Source organism: Notechis scutatus, chromosome 15 (assembly GCF_049901735.1).
Source record: "Notechis scutatus isolate UNSWTSFEM ecotype Mainland chromosome 15, rNotScu1.2, whole genome shotgun sequence".
Classification (NCBI taxonomy): Eukaryota; Metazoa; Chordata; class Lepidosauria; order Squamata; family Elapidae; genus Notechis; species Notechis scutatus.
In genome coordinates, this window is record NC_142023.1 from 9883380 (window position 1) to 9905474 (window position 22095).

Sequence of the window (22095 nt, forward strand, 5' to 3'; positions counted from 1 at the left end):
GGGGATCATTCCCATCATCCCCAGCCAGCAAGCCCACAGGGGACGATGGGTGCTAACCCAAGACCTCGAATGCCAGAATTGGGGAAGGTTGATAACAACCTCTCCAGAGCAAACCCTGTATGTTTTTAACAACAGACATCTAGAGTTGTGGCAAAAACTCATATTTGGGGGATTGAATAGTTAAAGGCAGTGTAATGTTGCGAATGCTGCAAATAAATCCTATTTTTTTCTTCTTATTTATAGCTCGTTCTACAGAGTTTTGAAACCCTCCAGAAGCTCTTAAAGGTAAGCATGGATTGAAAAGAGATGGAAGCCATAATTGATGTCAGTTTATTGTCTCGGGCTTCTCTCTGTCGATCCCTGTGGAAAAAAGGGATTTTATTTCAGAGATGGGTCTTGAGGTGGAGGAGAGAATTTGTATCTAAACCAAAAAACACCTGTTTAGGTAAACGGGGATCATTTTTGGGAGGTAATGTTTGCGGGGCCTTCGTCTTCCTCTCTGTTGGAGGCCTTAGGTGCATTTATGAGGCAAGGCGCCATTTTGAGCCTGGTTGGAATGTGGAGACTGCCTGGCCTCACAAAATGGGGGCTCCGTTGGATGTGGCCCCCAGCCAGATGTTTCTGCCAGAGAAAACGAAAACAAAACAACAATGGATACTAAATAGGCTTAATTTCTCCTTTAAAGCTTTAAAGTTTCACTGTCTCAGTTTCCTGCACTTTTTAGCCATTTACCTGGATTGTGCCGGGAGTCTTGATGGGGGGTGAAAAGAAGAAATCCGAAAAGGCCAGGTAAGGGCTGCGGGAAGCAACTCAAGCAGAAGGGGCCTTCCCTAGTTTTCTGGAAAGTAAAACCTCCTTTCTCTCTCTTCCCTCCTTTCCTTCCTTCCTTCCTTCCCTCCCTCCCTTCTTCTCATTCCTTCTCTCTCTCTCTCTCTCCCTTCCTTCCCTCCTTCCCCTTTTATCTTCTTCGTTCCTTCCCTTTTAATCTCCTTCCTTCTTTCCTTCCTTCCTTTTATCTTCTTGTTTTCCTTCCCTGTTAATCTCCTTCCTTCTCCTTCCTGTTGCCTTCCTCCATGCATCCATCCATCTCATTCATCATTCCCTCCCTCCCTTTCTTCCTCTTTTATCTTCTTCTTTCGTTCCTTCCCTTTTAATCTTCCTTCCTTCCTCCTCCTTTCTTTCCTCCCTTCTCTTTCCTATTGCCTTCCCTCCATTCATCCATGCACCCATCCCATTCCTATCTTCCTTCCTATCTCCTTCCTTCCATCCATCTCCTTCTCTCCCTCCCTCCCTCTCCTTTTATCTTCTTTCATTTCTTCCCTTTTTAATCTATCTCCTTCCTTCCTTTCTTCAGATTACGCAAAGGAATAAATATCCTCGTGGCAACTCCCGGACGGCTAGTGGATCACATCAAATCTACCCAGTGCATTCACTTCCGCTGTATCCGGTGGCTGATTCTGGATGAGGCTGACAGGTAGGAACATCCTGGATATTTGTGTGAGGACAGTCACTTTTTTCACCGCCGTCGTAAATTTGGACGGTCACTAAAATGAACAGTTGTAAGTCAAGGACTACCTGAAGTTGGTGAGTGCTTGCAGGTGGGTATACATGTGTTGTTATGCTTGTCTTTCTGTCTATATCAAGAAAAAAGAAATAGAGAGATAAAGCAAATCTACTAAGCTTTAGAGGACTAAACGTTGAAAGTCGAAAAATTTTTGTTTCAAGATTTTAATCTTTTTAATTGAAAGGAAAATTAAGTAAAAGACAACATGGGCAAATCAAGCCTGTATAAATCTTTTTTTTTTTTCTCTTCCAAAATGGCTCATTGTACTCAATAAACACCGTGAGGCCTAAGGTTCCCATTTCTGTCCTTTTTTTTCTCCCAGAATATTGGATCTCGGCTTTGAAAAGGCCGTGGCTGCCATATTGAATGCCGTCAACGCAGCCAGCCCAAAACGGCAAAACGTTCTTTTGTCAGCCACACTTTCTGAAGGTGAGTGTTATCCTAACAGAATAACTAGAGTTGGGAGGGACCTTGGAGGTCTTCTAATCCAACCCTCTGCTCAGCCAGGAAACCCTGTATACCGTTTCAGAGAAATGCTTGTCCAATCTCTTCTTAAAAGCTTCCAGTGTTGGAAGTCATGGCTGACTTTTTATTGTTGTCGTTTTGTTGGGTTAGGTGGGGTTGTTGGAGGTTTTATTGCTTTTGATGCTATAAGCTGCCCAGAGTCATCTAAAGCGAGATGGGTGGCAAATAAATTTAATGAATAAAATAAAAGAATTGATTGGACCTCCAATGCAGGTTGTTCCTGGGAGAGTTTTTCTCCAGCCAGAAGGTAACCTGGACATTGGGGGCAAAGTTAGAGATAATTAAAGGGCTCTTTCTCCTTGGTTATCTGACTGCGTTGCCTTTGTGCCACGTCCCTTTGGGTCATCACAGAAAAGGCATTGATTTTCAACTCCTTTTGGTGCAGTGGAATAAGATAACAGCATCAAACCTCAACTTCTGACTTTTACATAATATTATAAAGTAGCCTTTTCTATAATAATGAACCTATTCATCGGCAAAAACCAAAATCAAAGTTTCATTCCCCCCCCACCTCAAACACAAAGTCCAGAAGCGGTTTCCGATTAAACACAAAAGTAATGTTTCCCCCCCCCTTCGATGGAAGCAATCCATTTTGCCATCTCTGCTTGTTATATATTTCTTCTTTCTCCCCCGCCGATGGGCCACAGGAGTATCCCGGTTAGCCCATATCAGCTTGCAAGACCCCGCCTGCGTTACGGTGGCCTCAGAACCCCCGGGGGGTTCAAAGACACCGCGGGAAAACGACTCTCTCTGGGAAGATGTGGGCATTCTTCCCGCCAAGGAGGAACAGCAGAGCAGTTTCGCTGTGCCTGAAAAACTCCGCCAAAACGTGGTCATGGTTCCCAGCAAGCTAAGGCTGGTGACGTTGGCGGCTTTCATTTTTGGAAAGTTCAAGGTAAGAGATTTGAGAAGGAGCGATACGATCAGAAAACTTGGATTTTTGTACTCTCTGACTTGGATAGAAATGTTTTATCTGTTTTCTTTGTTTGGTGAATTTGGGTATAAGCTCAGCTCCCGAAGGCAAAACATGTTTTCAGTCCAAAATGTCCAGGCAACATTCGGAAGCAGGCCGACAGGCTCCCAATTCGCTGAACTTAGTGGTTCTCAAGTTACAACCATATATTTACTGCCTGTCCAAATTTACAACGGTACAGAAGGAAAGGACTTATGACAGGTCCTTGCCCTTACAACTATCGTCTGTGGAGATCCTCCAAGTCATGGCTGTGGCAAAGGTGCTTTTCCCAAAAGACAATGGGACTTTCTTGGGGGGGTGTTGTCTGAAAAGGTTTCGCTTCTCACCCAAGAGGCTTCTTCAGTTCTAACTGAAGAAGTTCCTAGTGCTAGAACTGAAGAAGCTTCTTGGATGAGAAGTGAAACCTTTTCGGACAAAAATAACCCCAAGGCAGTCCAGTTGTGTTTTGGAAAGAGCACCTTTTGGACTTAGGGTCACTGTAGCATCCCCATGGCCCCATGATCAAAATTTGCTGCTTAGCAACTGGCGTGTTTGACATGCAACGTCCCACGGTCACGGGATCACCTTTGGCAACCTTCCCATTCAGCTTCTGTCAAGCGAAGTGAAGGGCAGAAGCTGGATTCTCTAAATGACCGTTACGACTGTTACAGACCAATTAAACTACCTTTGCGTCAGAATCTTCTCAACTAACAGCCCTGGCTTAGGGTTAGATAAGGCTCAGCTGAATTCAAGGCAGATGGGATTTCGTTTGCTTGCAGCGACATAGAGATTCTAGGCTGGTGCCTCTTTGATTCCCCCCCACAAGTTCTGCCACCACCCCTTCGCTTACACACTAACCTGCCACGTCGTCCGTATCTCTCTTCAGTTAGAAAAACGCCACAAGATGATTGTTTTCTTCTCAAGTCGCGAGCAAGTGGAGTTTCACTACGTCCTCTTCCAAAAAGTGTTGTGCGCGGAGTCTGGGGAGGAAGGATCGGGGTTAGCGCCAGCACCTCTTTCTCGAACTTTGACCTTTGCACGTTTGCATGGTGACATGAAACAAGAGGTGAGTTCAGATCTTTCCTATAAACTGCCTCCCCCCCCCCCCGTTTTTTTTTTAACTTCTAGCGAGAAAACTTTTCCACAATTCGTACATAGCAACGTTGAAATCTGTGCATTGAGGGGTTTCTCCCCCTTCTTTGGAAGCTTCCAAAAACTAAAAAAAAAAAATACATACAGGCAGTCCTCGGCATACAGCGGTTCATTTAGCGACCATTAGAAGTTAGAACAGCCCTGAAAAAGGTGATTTATGAACATTTTTCACGCGATGGTTGCAGCGTCCACCTGATCAAAATCAGAACGATTGGCAACAGGCTCATATTCGTGTGATCAATTTTTGCAACCTAAGCAAACTCATAATGGAAAACCCAGATTCATTTAACAACCTTCAGTCAAGAAAGGTTGTAAGACGAGGCAAAACTCACTCGACAACTGTCTTGCGTAGCAACAAAAAATCTGGGGCTCCGTTGCAGTCGTAAGTCAAGGACTACCTCTAGTTAAGATGACCTTCAATCTTGGCCAGCTCTCCTCCTCTTTCTCACTCCCTTTTTGAAATCCCCAACTTTGGGCAAACTACAGAATGGCTTCAAAAGGTGGTGGCTGTTTGCTGTTTGCAAAGAATTTCTGGTTTTTCATAATCTTCCAAGAAATAATAGCCAGACAGAGGACGTCAGCTCTGCCAAACACCCTTAAAAAAAATGTAAACAATTCAAGGTTTAATTCGTTCGTTCGTGCGCATGCTTCCATACTGCAACATAAGCCCAAAATACATCTTTGGCTCCCGAAATTTGCAATCTAAACAAGTTAAAATCAGTTAAAAACCAGCAGTCAAAAAGGGGCGTGCGTTTTTTTGCACAATATTTTCTTCTTTCGGTTAGAAAAATCAGCTGAAAATTAAAAGGGTTGGTGACGTCTTTTTTTTTTTAATCTTCTTAAGGATTTAGTTCGACTTGCCCGATCTGGCGAGACTTTTTTTGTGTTTTCTCCTTTTCTCGCAGGAGAGATCGTCCGTGTTCCAGGCTTTCCTGCAATCGAGCACTGGGGTGTTGCTGTGCACGGTGAGCTGCCAAATCATAATGTATTCAGTGCTTAACGGAACGTATCTCTGTTTGCCAGGGAAAGATCGCAAATTAATTCAGACGATGACATAGCTGAACGTAAGGAGAAGGGAAGCAGGATCACGATTAACCTGGGTTACGATGGAGGATTTCTAAGCAGAACCAAGCAATCTGTTTTAATTGTCTGTCTTTCTGTCTGTCTATCTATCTATCCATTCATCCATCCATAGATCCATATCTTCTTGTACTCTCTCTGTCTCTCTATCCATCCCTTCGTCCATCTATCCGTCCATCTATCCATGTCTTCCAGCATTCTCTCCATTCATCCATCCATTCATCTACCTATGTGTTTGTCTGTCTGCCTGCCTGTCTACCTTCCTCTCTATCTGCCTGTCTTCCTGTCTTCCTGCCTGCTCCTCCGTCTCCTTGCCTGCCTTCCTCTCTATTTATCTACTTATTTATCTACCTACATACCTTCCTCTCTATCTGCCTGTCTTCCTGCCTGCCTTCCTCTCTATCTACTTATTTATCTACCTACATACCTACCTCTCTCTCTGCCTGCCTGTCTATTTACCTACCTACCTCTATGTCTGCCTACTTCTGTCTATCTACCTACCTACCACTCTGTCTTATTTACCTACCTACCTACCTCTATATCTTATTTACCTACCTACCTACATTTACCTATCTACCGACCTCTCTATTTACCTACCTACTTATCTACCTACCTCTCTATTTACCTACCTACTTATCTACCTATCTCTCTGTCTATTTACCTACCTGCCTACCTACCTGCCCCTCTCTCTCTGCCTGCCTGCCTACCCGCCTTATCATCCAACAAGTTCACCTTCGGCTTTCCTAAGGAGCTGCGGCTGCTGCTTCTGCCCTTCAGTGCTGGAAGCGCCTGTCCCTTCCCTCTGCCCGTTGACTCCATCACGCTAACGCGTCTTGCCAGTTTTCTGGCGGGCACAGGCGGCCGTTCTGCCCCCCCTCCTTTCCTGACAGCTTGGGAGGGGAGGGGCTGCCGCCTTCCCCTTCCCTTCCGCCGATGACGCAGCCCCAATCTGTCGCCTGACTGCTGGTGGGGGCGTCTTCCCCGCTGACGGCTTTCCATGCTCGGCCTTAACGACTCTTGGCAGGTGGGGGGAGAGAGACATGGGGGGCCCTCCAAAGTCCGGTTTGGACCCCTCTCTCCCCCCCCCCTCCCCCGTTTTGCTAAGGTGCACTTTGGGGAAGAGGAATGAATCATCTGAATCCGACTGACAAGCTGGCATCGGAACGAAGGCCCTTCCATCTGGACCTCGAAGCTTCACGTCGGCAGCCAGTTGTCACGGCTGCGTTGCCCAGGCTGGCTTGTCAGTGTCTTCTTTTTGCCCCCAAGATTTTGGTGGCAGGCCTAGCGTGGCCGCCTGGATCTAATTGGGGAGCTTTTGTTGGTCTTTAAAGGGATCGCGGCCAAGGGGGTCCTGTCCGCTTGCCCAAAAACGCTCTAACGGTGTGAGATCTATCCGAAAGCGCCTTTATATCCGGCCTCAGCCAATCAGGAGCTCTCGTTCCCAGGCTAGGCATGGAATAGGAGGTCTTTATAATCCTCTTTGGCCAATCAGCAGGCTGCCTTGACATGGAGTCACCCAACCAGATTGCTGCTCTCTGCTGTTCCCCTAGAAGGGGCTGCTGACCATTGTCCTGCATTGGGGGGGGGGCTATTAAGTCTCTTGGACTACAATTCCAGTCTCTCCTTACCTACCTGAAGGTCAATGGGAGTTGTAATCCAACTTTTAGAAGATGCATTTTCTTGGGTCCTCTGCCATGCTGGCCTCCCTATTTTAAGTTGTTTATCCGTTGGAATATCAAGTTAGTAGACTTGTTCAGCAACTTCCAGGCATGGAAAAGGCTTCAGTTATGGAATTGTTCTTCCTGTGGGCCGGGGGAATGAAGCCTCAGTCTTGGCTTGCTATAAATATCAGGGGGGGGGGGAGTTTTTGGGGTCTAGATAAAGCCAATTTGGTCTAGAAGTTAAGGCATCAGGCTAGAAAGCAGGAGACTGTGAATTCTAGTGCAGACTTATGAAAGCCAGCTAGGCGACTTTGGGCCGATCACCAGGAGACGGTGAGTTCTAGTCCCGCCTTAGACATGAAAGACGAGTGGGTGACTTTAAGCCAATCTCTCTCTCTCGGCCCCCAATATACCTTACAGGGCTGTTGTGGGGAAAATTGGAGGCGGAGAAAGCATAAGGTTTGTTCTTCTCCTAATTTATAACAAGTAATAAAAAAGACCGGGTGCAGATGAATAAATGCGAGTCTTAAATGCGAGAATCAGTTGTCAAGCATCGGATCGTGGCCACGGGGAGGCCGTGAACGGTCGTTAAGGGTGAAAAACGGCTGCGAGTCAGCCTATTTTTTTTTTTTTAGTGCCCTGGGCGAACCCCTTGTGAAACTCTCGCTGTGGGTCTGGGAGGGAAGGGCTGTGTGGTTGCGTCTTGCTGAAATGCAGCAGGAGGCGTGCACAATTCGACAAGCGGCAGGCCTGGGAGCGGATGGTGTCAGGAGGCAGCTGGCCTTAATTGCACCAGCCAGAGTGGTGGTGGGGAAATGAAGAACCCCAAAAGACCCCACAGTGGTGGAAACACCATAATGAGGGCTGATATATTTGCATACTCATTATGCCTTTGCATGGTGTTCTGCCTTGATCTGCTTAAACTAATAACCCGTTTTGGCAGGGCGCGGGATTCGACACAGCCGCAAGTTGTGCCAAGCGCTGCTGGCTGGAGTAAAGCCTTCCTCGTCTCTCTCTCCCCCCCCCCCTCAATCCGCTCCTTGAATTGGAACCCAGTATCTTGGCATAACGTCGCCTAATAAGCTGAAGTGCGTGGTCCAATCCAATCACCACCACCTCCGCTCTGGTTTTTTGGCAGAGCAGAAGGGAACTGGAGGAAGGAGTGGAGATAATGAAGTGGATGAGGACTGTTAGAGTGGGGAAGGCGGGGGAAGGGAAGAGAGGAAAGGAGGGAGGGAGGAAGAAGGAGGAAAGGAAGAAGAGAGGGTGGGAGGAAGAAGGAAGAGGGAAAAGGAGGGAAGGGAAGGAAGGAAGTAGGGAAGGGGAAAGGAAGGGAGGAGGAAAGGGGGGAGGGAAGGAGGAAGGAATGGAGGTGGGAGGGAAGGAGGAAAGGAAAGAAAGGAGGAAGGGAGGGAGAAGGAGGGAAAAAGGAAAGAAGGCAAGGCAGGGGAATTAGAAAGGAAAGTAAGTAGGAAAGCAAAAGACGAGAAAAGAGAAGTGGAAGGGAGGAAAGAAAAGTGAAGTCTCACTTTATTAAGCCAACAACAAGAACTTTCTGGTTGTTTTTCTTCCTAGGATGTCGCTGCTCGTGGGTTAGATCTGCCCCAAGTCACCTGGATTGTGCAGGTGAGCAATCTTCTTTTGCCCCGATGTGGATTCTTCAATTCTTCTTTTTTTTTTTTTTTAATTTTACATATCTATTTTTCCTTATGGGTTTGAATTGCAGTAGTAACATTGAATATGAGCCAGAACAAAGCTTAGATATCTAACAAGTAACTTATGGCAACGTCTTGAACAGGTTGAAACCTGCGATAAAGTGAACTGAACTGATTGAAACGGGTAGAAACGAGGTCATATAAAAGAAAAATACGGGTATTCCTCGACTTACAACCACAGTTGAGCCCAAAACTTCCATTTCTAAGTGAGACAGTTGTTAAGTGTCCCCTTTTACGGCTTTCTTGCTACGGTGGCTGAGTGGATTACCATGGTTGTTAAGCTAGGAACACGGTCATTAAGCGAATCCGGCTTTGCCTGTCAGAAGGTCACCAAAGGGGATCGATCACATGGCTCCCCTGGGACGCCGCAACCATCATAAATACAAGTCATTGCCAAATGTTTGAATTTCGATTCCATGACCCTGGGGGATGCCGCAAACGGTCGTAAGTGTGAAAAACAGTCGTAAAAGGATCTTGGTAGGCCTTAGCCGTGGCAAGACGGCTTGCGGTCCTCCATTTGTTTCCACTTGCCTTTTATTTTACTTCCCTCCGAAAGGGCTCCGTTGTTTGGGGAGTTTTATTTTGGAAAGTGATCCCGGAGGCTCTAATTTAATCACTCGGGTGATGCGTTCATTCATTCCCCCACTTAAGCTCACGTGCCATCTTTTTTTTCCTCTTTTCTTTTCTTTCTTTTCTTTCCTCCTTTCCCGGGAAGTATAATCCAGCAGCGTCGCTCGCCGACTACGTCCACCGAATTGGGAGAACGGCTCGGATTGGCAGCCCTGGAAACAGCCTGCTCATCCTTTTGCCTTCGGAGGCCGAATATGTCAGCTTTCTGGCTTCCTACAAGATTAAGTGAGTCCCACAAACACCACCTCCCCTGTCCCCTCTCTTTCCTTCCCCCCCCCTTTTTGCCCCCCCCCAAGTGTCAAAATCAGCGGGCAACTTTCGCTAATATAACAGCTGCAGCTCCACACCTCTTGTTTGGTCGGGGGGGGGGAGAATAAATCCAGGATAAATCTAAAACTAGGTGAGAATTTCAGCGTGATTTTTTTTAAAAAGAGAAAAAAAAATACACTCTTAAAGTTTCATTCCTTTGCAAATTGCAGGTGTACAAGCAGAAACAGCCTGGAATATTAGAAGTTTTTTTTTTTTAAACTAAAAGCAGAACAATGATGTTGTATTAGGTTAATATTTGGAGGGGGGCTTTATTTATTAGGGTTTTATTTTATTTTATAAAGTCGGACCTTTATTTATTTATAAATAACTCAGGGGGGGCTGACACCTTCCTTCTTCCTTCTGTCTTGTCCACAACAAGGAAGCTGCGAGGTGGATTGGGCTGAGCGAGAGAGGGACTGACGCAAAGGCACTGAACTGACTTTCATGCCTAAGGCAGGACTAGAACTCACCATCACCTGGTGATTGGCCCAGAGTCACCCAGTCAACACTGGAGAGCAAGCCACTGTATACAAAAGAGGGAGCAAACCCCACTCCTTTCCTAAACTGATGACGTTACCTAGTCAGGTAATGAAACGTCTAGAGCAGGGGTGTCCAACCTTGGTAACGTTAAGCCTGGAGGACTTCAACTCCCAGAATTCCCCAGCCAGCTTTGCTGGCTGGGGAATTCTGGGAGTTGAAGTCCTCCAGGCTTAACGTTACCAAGGTTGGACACCCCTGGTCTAGAACTCCAAGTACCCCACAGTTCAGTCCTGAGCCTATCACTATTCCATACCTATTGGTGCCTAAATATTTACCACCCAATAAAAACCTCCTCCTTGACTCATCCTGCTCTAATTTTTGCTTCTCCTCTCCTTAAGCGTTGCCACCAAAGGAATTTGCCGGCTGTTTCATCCCAGTGTCTAAACACACAGCGAAACACGGCTATGAAACTCCACTTCACAAACCCTTTCAGCTTTCCAGGATAGATTTCTTTCTCTTTCTTTTTCTTTTGAGAGGTGCGCGAGCCATCTGCAAAATTAGCTTATATATCTGCGTGCATGTACACACAGGCAGTCAGGGGGACGGCGAATATATGGATATAATGGATTGCAGATCAGATCCGGAGAGACAGTTTCACGCCTGGGGCACGGCATGGCATCAAATCTAATTGCCCTTTCTGTTCGTAAATGGAGCCGCGTGGAAATTTATCCTGACAAATTCAGTGTGGCAAACGAGGCAGAAAGAACCCCATGTGCTGGTCGTTCGTGGCACACAGGTCTGGTTTGTTTTGGGGTTTGGGTTTTGTTTTTGTTTTTTGCTTTTTTTTTTTAAATCATTGATCACTTTCTTTGTTTCCTGTCTCTTTAATGGGCCAAGTGGAACTAACAAGTGGGAACCAGCAGAGATATTCATGGCAATTTTGAGCACTTTTCAAGAGCTGGTCGTTTTTTCTCTCTCTCTCTCTCTTGATGTTACTTTGTTGTTCTTAGGAGTTCTGGGCAGTTGAGCATGACGAAAACACAGTCCACCCAGATGGTCGCTATTTCGTCTTTGTGGGTCAAAATTTTTCCTAGGAAGCGGTTGTCCCTTTTATTTGCTTCAAGTCCTATTTGTTTTTTGACTTTTGGGATAACCTGAAAAGCCTCCCATAATGGCTTGCAGTATTTGGGGAAAGTTGTACAACTCTAAAAGGGAAGAGAAGAGGAAGAATGTCAACTCATAAAACATTTTGTATACACGTTTTATAGTTGACAACAGAAAGAAGTGTGGGGTAGTTTCAAAGAGCAGATGGCAGTGTGGAATCGAAAGTACATTCCATTCATATTTTCTTCAAAGACTGATTAGATGACTGAAGCTTCTGTTGTCCAAAAATCTAATTGGAGAGCATGATTGATGACTCTGGGCTATGGACATGTTTTGTTGGATGATACACCCAAAGGGGTGGGAGGGGGGAAAGCAGGATCAAGGGTGACAGTGAATTACGTATCTCAGAGTTGGCTGCTCCCAAGCTAATGCCAGAATGTTACCTAATTGAACTGCCTTCGGGGAAGGAAAAAAATGGTGTGTTTATTTAACATTTTAATACCCCACTTTTTATTTTGTTTGGGGTTTGTGTGTGTGTGTGTGTGTGTGTGTGTGTGAGTCCTTTGGTGGGTGTGATGGATATTTCTTCTGCGGCGCTTGCAAAGAAGAAATGCATGAAGGAAAAAAATATCAAAGGAGCATGCCGACACCAACATTTGTGTGCGCCTGTTATTTCTGCATGTTTCGTACCCCCCCCCTCTCTCTCTCTTGGTACTTTTCAGTGAGACTTAGAAGTGGCATGAACCGCTGAGACAGTTGCAAAGTGACAGCGTTGTTGTCACCCAAATAATTCCAGTTTGTTGTTCTGCAAGGGCTTTATCACAAGAGAGAGAATGCCCATTCAAGGGCGACATCGTCTCAGGGCATGTGCGACCCCCGTGCCCACCACCCAACTTCCCCGATCTTCGCCCTGCTGTGTGAATGAAGTGGGCTGATCTGATCTGTTGGCCACAGACTGGAAAATAGGAGACGTGTTGGGGGTGAGGACGGGCGAACTCTCCTGTTGGATCAATGATGAGAGGCTGGATCACCCAGGCAAACATTTCTGGGAGGGCATTAAAAAACAGAAATGAAACATGCAGAGGTCAGAGTTATAGCTAAGAAACACCAGTGTTGTCCACTTGGCTTTGCCATAGATGAGAAGCAGACCAGAAGGGACGATGGTATTTCCTGTTTAAATCCCATTCCAATAGACCCAGGAGTTGGCAACCTTTGGCTCTGGAGCCGCATGTGGCTCTTTCGTCCCTTTGCTGAGGCTCCCTGTCACCGGTCAGCGCCACAATTTTGAGTTTCCAGTTAAGTTGGGGAGGGAAGCACGGAGCGCCAGGAGGAGACTCTATGGCAAAGGGTGGGTTTATTTTTATTTTTTATTTTTTCCTTTTCTAATTCCAGCATTTCAGAGATGAAAATGGAACAGATTTTGTCAAACTTAATGAAAGATGACCGCTTCAAAGGAAACCTGGAGAGATCTAAGGTCGGTTTTTCTCAGAGACGCGGTTTCTTTCTCCGTCTGATTTCATTCCAATTTCCTCTTCTTCTTTTTTAATCTGCAAGAGCAAAAGACTAGTTTGCGAGTTTTTGCCTAATTTTATGACCTTCCCCCCCTCCCTCGGCGATTTTCAGCCCGTTTGAAGCCATTTTCCCCTTCCGGAGGTTCGAGGGAAGCCTTTGGAGCCTCTGCAGACTGAAAACGGGCCCGTTTTTTCAGCCTCCCGAGGCTGCAGAGGCTTCCCTTGAACCTCCAGGAGGGCGAAAACAGCCTCCACTGGGCCGAAAATCAACCTGGAGGCGCAGGCATGCGCAGTGCAGGTAAGTTTGACTGGGGCTCGCATGCCCATGCAAATGGCTCTGCCATAGGTTCACCATCACGGCCTTAGGCCAAGGGTCTTCCGAGACTTGTGGACTTCCAACGCCCAGAATTCCCGAGCTAACCTGACTGGAGGAGGAGGAATTCTGGGAGTTGGAAGCCCACAAGTCTTAAAGCTGTCAGGTTTGGAGACCCCCTTAAGCAATGCAAGGGGGTGGGTGGGGCAGAGGAAAGGAGAAGCGAGATCTCAAGATGCTGAGGACCTCTTTCATTAGACGGGCCTCCAGGTGCGAAGCTGAAAACGTTGTCAAAAGGTTTTCTCACCTTTGGCCCCAGTAACTCGGATAGGAAGGCGCGGAGGAGGGCTGGTGGAAACGGACGGCCGTTGGGTGGCCTTTCCTGGTTTGAGCTTTGCAGTGAGGATCCTGATGAAAAAGGTGGGATGCAGAAGTGAAAAGGCTCCGGTGGGTTTTGCACCCCACTTCCCTTCCCCCGGTAGAAGATCCGTGCGTGCGTCGAGGGTTTCTTCAAAGCCTGCCCAAACTTTTCATTGAACTTTTGAGGGTCCCTTCTTGAGAGGGTGGGTTGGAGGTGGGTTCCTGGTCTGGTCTACTTGCGGGGGTTGATGGGTGGAGGTGGAGGTGGATGGAGTTAGATTGAGGTGGAGGTGGAGGTGGTGATGGAGACGATGGAGATGGACGTGGACAGATTTCTGTCTTGGCATGTGAATGTTTCAAGATGCTTCATCGTTTGTGACTGGAGAAGGGTTCAAAAGATGCCCAATCCCACCCATTGCATTTTTCGTAGCTCTTCAAAGAAAAGGGGGCAGTTGGCATCTTGATAGTTGATTTGTCTTTTTATATCCTTCCTTCCTTTTCTTTCTCCCTTCTCTTTTCTTCCTTCCTTTTCTTTCTCCCTTTCCTCCCTCCCTTTTTTCTTTCCTTTCCTTTTCTTTCTCCCTTTCCCTCCCTCCCTTTTTTCTTTCCTTTCCTTTCCTTTCTTCCTTTCCCTCCCTCCCTCCCTTCCTTCCTTCCTTCTCTCTTTCTCATTCTACCTCTTTCTCTCTCTCTCTCTCCTTCCTGGAGAAAGGAAGAAGCGATACCTCATTTTTGAAGCCTAAAAGATAAGGAACTCGGGCCTAGGAGAAAGCGGATAGTGAGAAGTCCTTTGTAATATATTGCCATATTATTACTAAATCCCCAGACAGACTTGGCATAGCTCAAGTCACCTGTCACTTAAATTTGAGGTCCCTTTAATTTTCTCCCGGAATTTGCGCTGGGCTGTCTTTAAATTAAGTCCTTTATTGGAAGCCTGAAATCTTCCCTTGCTTCCTTGGCGCTGGCGTCTATTCTGAGCTCGGTTGCGGAAAAGTATACAATAACCATCAGTGGGATTTGGAGAGGTGTGAGGCTGTGTTTATTTAACACTCGGGGGGGGATTTTTCGAGTTTATTTGGTCCTCACTGCCCGCTTTCAATAATGCTTTGACAACCGGTCTGCCCTTCTCATTAATTTTAAACAGTTAAAACACGGGGAGGAGGAGGGGCAGGAATGGGGGGAAAAAGTTTTTCATTATTAAAGTGCTTTACTTTTTAATAACAGAGGATTCTGGACGTCAGGGGGAAAGGGCAGCTTCGCTTAATTTCACATTCATATTAAAAAAAAAGAGAGAGAACACACACACACGCCCGCACGCACACCGGGAAGGTAGATGACACTGTGTGCAACCCAACAGGGCTTGAAAAATGAAAAAAAGAAAAAGAAGAGAAAAGCTGGATTGACGAATGCCGGGAGCCTCCGGGAGCAAGGAAGGAGGGGGAAACGACTTAGTATTTTGCCAAGACAGGTTTTAAAGACCAGTTTTTAAATATGATTTGTACATCACTTTTCTTTTAACAAAATAATAATGCAGAAAGTCTACGCAAATCTATATTGGGGTGACATTTTACCTTCCTTACTTCTCCTGTGGTCCATTTTTCTTTCCCACCCACGGCCCCCCAAGGAAATCAAAGGGACATTTTTTTTTGTGCTATCACAACAACCTGACAGAGCAGTCCAGGTGTAAGGAAGAAGAAGAAGAAAAAAACAGAGAAATTGTTTGGTTTGGGCTTGGCGTCATATGGGGATCCATCCTGGTTTACCCATCCTGGTTTTACTGTTTGCAAAGGTGTCTAAAGGCAGCCTGCAATATCCTGGTCCACAAATCAGGATTCACGCCCGACTTTAAAGAGGGTTACGGTCTGGATTGAGCTACTTGTGGGTTTTTGCAACGCTGAACCGAGTGACCTAGGGTCATTTTTCATTCGTAACGACCGTTGCAGCCTTCCCATGGTCACGTGGGGATTAAAATTCGGACATTTGTCTACTGATTCTTACTTATGACAGCTGCAGTATATGTTTTGTTTAATAGTTTAATCATTACATACCATTAAACTATAAATAGTATCTGTTTAATAATCATAAAAAAAAAAATAGAATTGAACTTAGGAAATCAAGGGGATTTTAATCGTTACACTTGCCAAAGAGTTCTGTATTACTTTAAAGCCAGATAAATTGAAGTAGTCGTTACTGTTGCTATCTTAATTGCTTTGTTTTCGCCGCTTTGGATAAATATTCCTGTATTTGGATACTTCTATTGCTAGTGTGCCCAACAGGCATAAAGTAGGTTAGGTGGCAGAGTTTTCTCTCTTGCTTTTTGACTGTGCTTAAAAGTTTTCCCACTTCTTCCCTGTTCAGAAGAGCCAGCAGGGAGATGTCCAGGAAATACACCGAAGGGCTACCGTAATGCAGACCGAATTTGAGGATTTCATCCATTCCAGTGCTAAAACCATCCGATGGGCCAAAAAAGGTCAGGAATTTCCTTCCCTAACTCTCCGAGTTTAAGGGGGACGAGAGCAACTTTAATTTTCTTTTCTTTTTTTCTTAGTACAAAGCATGCCAGATAGTCCTTAACTTATTTCCATTTGTTTGGCAACTGTGATAAAAATAAAAAAGCAACTGGAGACAGTGAACAAGAGCTTTATTATTAAGCTTTTGCAAAAGGGAATTCTGCTCATGGCAGAAGACATTTCCCCCAGGAGGGCTGGGGTTTATATACAGGTTCAAATATACAGTCTCTGCCCCTTTCCTGGGTTCACAATCTATCCAAGCTACGTATCTCCCTACACCACACCCATATTATTGTAGCATACCACCTGTTTCCTTATCCTTGGAAACTACCCTCATTCTCATGGCTTCCTGTTATGGTCCTGTTATGACCTTCTGTAATACGGTAGATCATTAACCAGTTCCTTTTGGGTAATGATAACCTAGCATCTCCTTCTCATCTCCTTATGCCAAAAAATACAGACTTGCCATTACTTTAGGACATAAACAAGTTACAAAACAGTACATGTTTATTAGATATAGTTATATAACTGTCCAATAATCATTTCACAGTTCGTATATCAGATAAACATGGACTCTCTTCTGTTCTTCATTTTCTCAGGTGTAACTCACAATATGTAATTTTCACATATAACAGCAACTGTTTATAGTTACGACAGTGCTGGGAAAAGTGGCTTACGACCACAACATCCCCGTGATCAAAATTCGGCCGTTTGGCAACTGACTCATGTTTATGACGGTTGCAGCCTCCCGACGTCACATTCCCCCTTTTGCGACCCTCTGACATTAACCCGTGTTACTGACTCCACCACTGCAGTGATTCACTTAACGACTGGTAGGTAGTCCTCGACTTACCGACCACAGCTGATCCCGAAATTTCTTTATTTGAAGTATGCTTATTTTCTTTTATCATAAAAGGTGAAATACAAAACAGAAAACAAACATACAAAAAAAAAAAATCTGTCCAGCACTTAAAACAACAACAAAAAAATGGTGTACAAAAAAAAAGAGAGGGAGAAAAAAGAGATGAATTTAACATAAAACTTACGACCACAATTCAGCCCAAAATTTCCGTTGCTAAGCGAGACTGTTGTTAAATGAGTTTTGCTCCATTCTACGACCGCCCTTGCCACCGTTGTTAAGTGAATCCCTGCAGTTGTTAAATTAGTCCCATTGTCGTTAAGTGAATCCGGCTTTTCCCCCTTTGCTTGTCGGAAGGTTGCAAAAGGAGATCCCGTGACCCCGCCAGGACACTGCCGCCGTCATAAAGACGAGTCAGTTGTCAAGCATTTGAATTTTGATCGCGGAAATATGGGGGAATCCTGCAACGGTCGTTCGGTGTGAAAGACGATGATAAGTCACCCTTTTCAGCGTTGGACACTAAACAAAATGGTTGTAAGTCAAGAATTAGCTCAGGTAGAATTACCGGGCAGGTGTGCTGCTGCCGGCCTCTGAGATGCATCGGATGCTTTCAGCCTGTGAAATAACTCGCTCCAAAACCCAAAAGGGTTGGAACTTCCGGCTCCCGAGTTTATATGGGCAACGCCAGGCGAGTTTTCGTGGCTTTAACCAAAAGCAGGGCCGTCTCACTGGAGACTTTCAAGGAGAGATTGGGCTGCCATTTGTCAGAAATGGTGTAGGGTCTCCCGCTTGGGTGGGGGGTTGGACTGGATGACCTATAAGGTCCCTTCCAACTCTGATTCTCTGTACCTGAGTGGCGTCCTTAAGCGGAACGGAAGCGTTGGGTGTCTCTGGCCGGGGCGGCTGTTTCCAGCACAAGAGCTGCAGTCCCGGCTTCTCCACGGCCCATATTGGCATCGGCAGGTTCTGCCACGAGGCTCCCATAAAACCCAGACGGGACGTGCTCCCCCCCTGCCAGCCTAGGGGCAGGATAAAGGCCAAGCGTTTTCCGATGGGCCCTTAAAAGGCCTCCCGTCCTGTCTGTGCCTTTCTCCCTCCCTCCTGTTTTTATTTCTTATTATTATTATTATTCACAAAAAACAACAGTGTACACTGCAAATGAGATAACTAGGCTGAGTTTCGTATCACAAATCACTAGTCGAACACTTCCCAAGCATGATGATGATGATGATGATGACTATTATTATTATTATTATTATTATTTGCAAAGCTGCCCCCTCCCTCCTCCTCTTCCCTCCCTCCCCCTGCCAGTTGCTCTTCCTCTCGCTGCATGCCGGTCCCCCTGCCGTGCCCCCTTTCCAGCTGGCATCCACCAGCCACCCTTCTCCAGCCCAGCCAAGAGCGGTGAATAATTAACACAGCAGCTGGACTCTGAGGTGGATGGCAGGGAATCAAACGGAAACGGCGCCAAAGGCTCAGCCTGCCGGCGGTTCCTCGGCCTGTCCTTTCCCGAACCCCAGCCCCGAGGAGGGGAGCGGGGGGGGGGCCTCTGGACCGAGTTGGTGTGGATGACCGGTTGTGGATCGGGGTCTCCTTGGCAGAGTTTTTAATCTGTGGCCGGTGAGATTTTGGGGGTGGAGAAGGCACCGGAAGGGGAGAGGAGGAAAGAAAGAGAATGAGGGAGAAAAAAGATGGGAAGGAAAGAAGGAGAAAGAGAAAGGAAAGATGGATAGCAAAAGGTTCTGAGGAAGGAGGGAGGGAAGGAAAGCGAGAAAGAGGAAGGAAGGAAGAGAAAGAAAGAAAAGATGGATAGAAAACGATTCTAAGGAAGGAAGGAAGGAAGGAAGGAAGGAAGGGAAGAGAGAGGACGAGAAAGAAAAGATGGATAGCAAATAATTCAGAGAGAAGGAGGGAAGGAAAGAGAAAGAAAGAAAGAAAAGAAAGAAGAAAGAAAGAAAGAAAGAAAGGATAGAAAACAATTCTAAGGAAAGAAGGAAGGGAAGAGAGAAAGAAAGAAAAGGTGGATAGAAAAAAATTGGAGAGAGGGAGGGAAGGAAGGAAAGAGAAAGGAAAAAAAGATAGAAAACGATTCTAAGGAAAGAAGGAATGGAGCAGAGAAAGAAAGAAGGAAAGAAAGAAAAGATGGATAGAAAAAGATTCGGAGGGAGGGAGGAAAGGAAGGAAGGAAAGAGAAAGAAAAGATGGATATAAGAAGATTCTAAGGAAAGAAAGATAGAACAAGATTCTGATGAAGAAGGAAGGAAGGAGAAAGAAAAGATAGAAAAAGATTCAGAAGGAAGAGAGGGGGAGAGAGAAAGAAAAGGTGGCTAGAAAAAGATTCTGAGGGAGGGAGGAAGGAAGCCTTTTTCTCCTAATCCCTGTGGACTAGAAAACTTGCCTTTTGTGCTCTTTCAGAGGGCTGTTTTTATAAACCCCATCCTAAAATTTCAAACCCTTTTTCCTTTGATCAATATGGACTATAAACTTGCCACCGGAGGAGCCGTTTCAGAGGCTTTGAGATGTCACTTGGCTCCCAATACCTGAAGTGGGCATCTTAAAACCCCGTATTTTACCTCACAATTCCTTCTCCTCCTCTACCCCCCCCAAAAAAAAGAAAATGGAGGCTGGGAAAGGAGAGAGGAGGGGGCTGCCGCCCTTGGTTATTCCCTCACTGATTGGGAAATGGAGTTCGCTTTGCTTGGCAAACAGAGATTCCCCAAGTTCTTCTGGAGCTGAGCCTGCTAAAATGACATTTTTATTACTGTTCGTAAACCACAATCTCCCGCCGCAGGGAGGTTTAGGCTTAAGCTCTGCACAAATAAACCGGTGTTCCGGCTCAGGAAGGAAGGGCGGAAAGAGGGGTGGGGAGGGGTCGGCAGGAGGGGGGAGGGCAGCTGGGGTCAGCCTCGAGGGCTGGAGAGAGAGGGTGTCCACCAAGGGGTCTCCCTCCGGCCCTTGGGGTTTTCAGGCCGTTTGAAGCCTCGGGGGTTCCATGTTCCTCGGAGGGATGGAGGCAGTCCTGGTCTTCGGACCACAGTGGAGCCCCAAATTTCCATCACTAAGCAAGACCGTTGTTAAAGCGAGTTTGGCTTCCCCATTGACTTGGCTTGTCACGTGGCGTGCGCACACACACATACACACACACACACAGACACTGCAGCCATCATAAATACATGGATTTGGTTGTCCAGTCTTTTTTGGGGAAGGAAGGAAGGAAGGAAGGAAGGAAGGAAGGAAGGAAGGAAGGAAGGAAGGAAGGAAGGAAGGAAGGAAGGAAGGAAGGAAGGAAGGAAGGAATAGAGATATAGAGGAAAGAAAGAAAGAGATGGTTGGTTGGAAGGTTGGATGGATGATAACTAGGTAGATAGATAGATAGATAGATAGATAGATAGATAGATAGATAGATAGATAGATAGATAGATAGAGGAAAGAAAGGGATGGATGATAAAGAAAAGGAAAGAAAGAAAGAGGGATGGATGGTCTATATAGAGAGGGGGGGAGAGAGGGGAGGGAGAGAAAAAAGAAAAAGGAAGGAAGGAAAAAAGAGAGAGAGATAGAGATATAAAGAAAAGAAAGATGGTTGGATGGATGGATGATAGGGAGATGGGTAGGTAGGTAGATAGGATAGAGATGATAGATAGATAGATATGATAGAAAACGTATGTTATGATTCTTGATTCTTAACGAATGTATCTTTTCTTTTATGTATACTGAGAGTATTTACACCAAGACAAATTCCTTGTGTGTCCAATCACACTCGACCAATAAAGTACTCAATTCAATTCAAAACGTTTTGCTTCTCATCCATGAGGCTTCCTCAGTTCTGACTGTCAAAACGGAGGAAGCTTCTTGGATGAGAAGCAAAACATCTTTTTTTAAAAAAACAACTTTTTAAGATTTAAGTCTTTTGACCTGGATGGTTTGACCATCTCCATAGACCTTTGAGCGACTCTGAGATGTCTTCATTGGCTCCTCTCGTCTTGCAGCCCTGCAGTCCTTCATTCGCTCGTACGCCACCTATCCCGCCAACCTCAAGCCCATCTTCCACATCCGGGCTCTGCATTTGGGTCACGTGGCTAAGAGTTTCGGCCTCCGCGATGCCCCTGGGAACCTTGGCGCTGTGGCTGGAGCCCCTCAGCAGGGAAAGAAGCAGAAAAGGTACAGAGCCAGGTAACTTTTCTCCTTTTCTTTTCTTTTCTTTTTTCTTTTCTTTTCTTTTCTTTTCTTTTCTTTTCTTTTCTTTTCTTTTCTTTTCTTCTCTTCTCTTCTCTTCTCTTCTCTTCTCTTCTCTTCTCTTCTCTTCCCTTCCCTTCCCTTCCCTTTTCCTTTTCCTTTTCCTTTTCCTTTTCCTTTTCCTTTTCCTTTTCCTTTTCCTTTTCCTTTCCTTTGACCTATCTTATTTATTCAGTTTTTATATGCCGCTCAATTCGTGATCCGCTGACTCTGGCTGGCTGACCCATGAAGAGGTTTCCAAACACACACATACAACCCGCCCCCCCCCCCCTCAAAGTTCCAAACCTTAAAATCCACGTGGACGCCATAAAAGAGTCAAGACAAATAAGTGTTGGGAGGGATTTCTCTTCCCCTCGCACCACCTTGTGTGGATTGGGAGACCCCAGGGTTCCCACAAAGACATCCCCCACCCCTTAATCCAAACTCCCCCCTTTTTCTTTCCTTGACAGGGACCAGAAACGGGCTGGGCTGAATTTGAGCCAAATTAAGTGAAATGGGCTGTGTCTCTCTCTCTCTCTGTGTGTGTGTAGAGAGAGGGAGGGGAGGAATGTCTCTAAACATTGTCGTCTCTCCCTCTCCAGAACCTGCTAAGGACCCCCATGTTTTTTGGGGGGGTGGCTGACCCTCGCCAGCAGATGGGCAGCACGACAAGCGAGTTGTGTGTGGGGGGATTTAAAGGAGCTTTATTGAGTGAATAGCAGCCTGATTAGCCGATAAAGGACATGTAAGATGGGATGGGGGCTGCCTTTGAAGTCTCGGGCGGCCCAGCGGGGAGCGGGCTTGACTGACACCAAAAGTCTCTTCGGATTACTGCCACACAATGTTTTTCCTCTGTTCCTGCAAGCTTGTTATTCTCTTAAATTCCCTTTCCCTACACACACCCCCCCAAGGGCCTAGAAGAAAAATAGAAGGCACCAGATACCCAAGCATCCCCTCGTTCACACCCCTGCAAGGGGATAAAGCTTCCCGCGCTTTCCTTTTTCCAGAAACCCGGCCTGGCCTTCCCTCTCGGCGCGGGGAGCCCCAAACGCTTTTCAAATAAATAAATTTCATCTATTTAAAAAAACAAACAAACACATTTTATAAATGTATAAAGTCCGTCGTTTTAGAGGCCACGCTTGAGGATCCAAACTCTGT

At 46.0% G+C, this 22095-nt stretch overlaps 1 protein-coding gene and 1 long non-coding RNA gene across 4 annotated transcripts in view; one reads left to right on the plus strand and one right to left on the minus strand.

Moving 5' to 3' along the window:
- DDX31 (DEAD-box helicase 31) overlaps positions 1-22095 on the plus strand; it is a 30858-nt gene that overhangs the window by 4492 nt on the left and 4271 nt on the right. For 2 of the 3 annotated variants that reach the window (XR_015745424.1, XM_087944127.1), the window contains exons 8-19: positions 244-285; positions 725-789; positions 1355-1474; positions 1887-1993; positions 2737-2984; positions 3928-4107; positions 5099-5158; positions 8510-8560; positions 9365-9504; positions 12565-12646; positions 15715-15826; positions 20712-20883. Coding sequence is in view for 1 of the 3 variants with exons in the window: in XM_087944127.1 (XP_087800253.1) it covers positions 244-285; positions 725-789; positions 1355-1474; positions 1887-1993; positions 2737-2984; positions 3928-4107; positions 5099-5158; positions 8510-8560; positions 9365-9504; positions 12565-12646; positions 15715-15826; positions 20712-20883 (1379 nt within the window). In the remaining 2 variants the exon portion in view is untranslated. Of the gene's footprint in view, positions 1-243; positions 286-724; positions 790-1354; positions 1475-1886; positions 1994-2736; positions 2985-3927; positions 4108-5098; positions 5159-8509; positions 8561-9364; positions 9505-12564; positions 12647-15714; positions 15827-20711; positions 20896-22095 lie in introns of all 3 variants that reach the window. The other variant, XR_015745423.1, reaches the window with a different exon arrangement.
- On the minus strand, positions 310-4021 carry LOC148129473 (uncharacterized). Its single transcript, XR_015745427.1, has 2 exons — positions 3900-4021; positions 310-621 (listed from the first exon to the last, which is right to left on the minus strand). It is a non-coding gene; the product is annotated as an uncharacterized LOC148129473 (long non-coding RNA).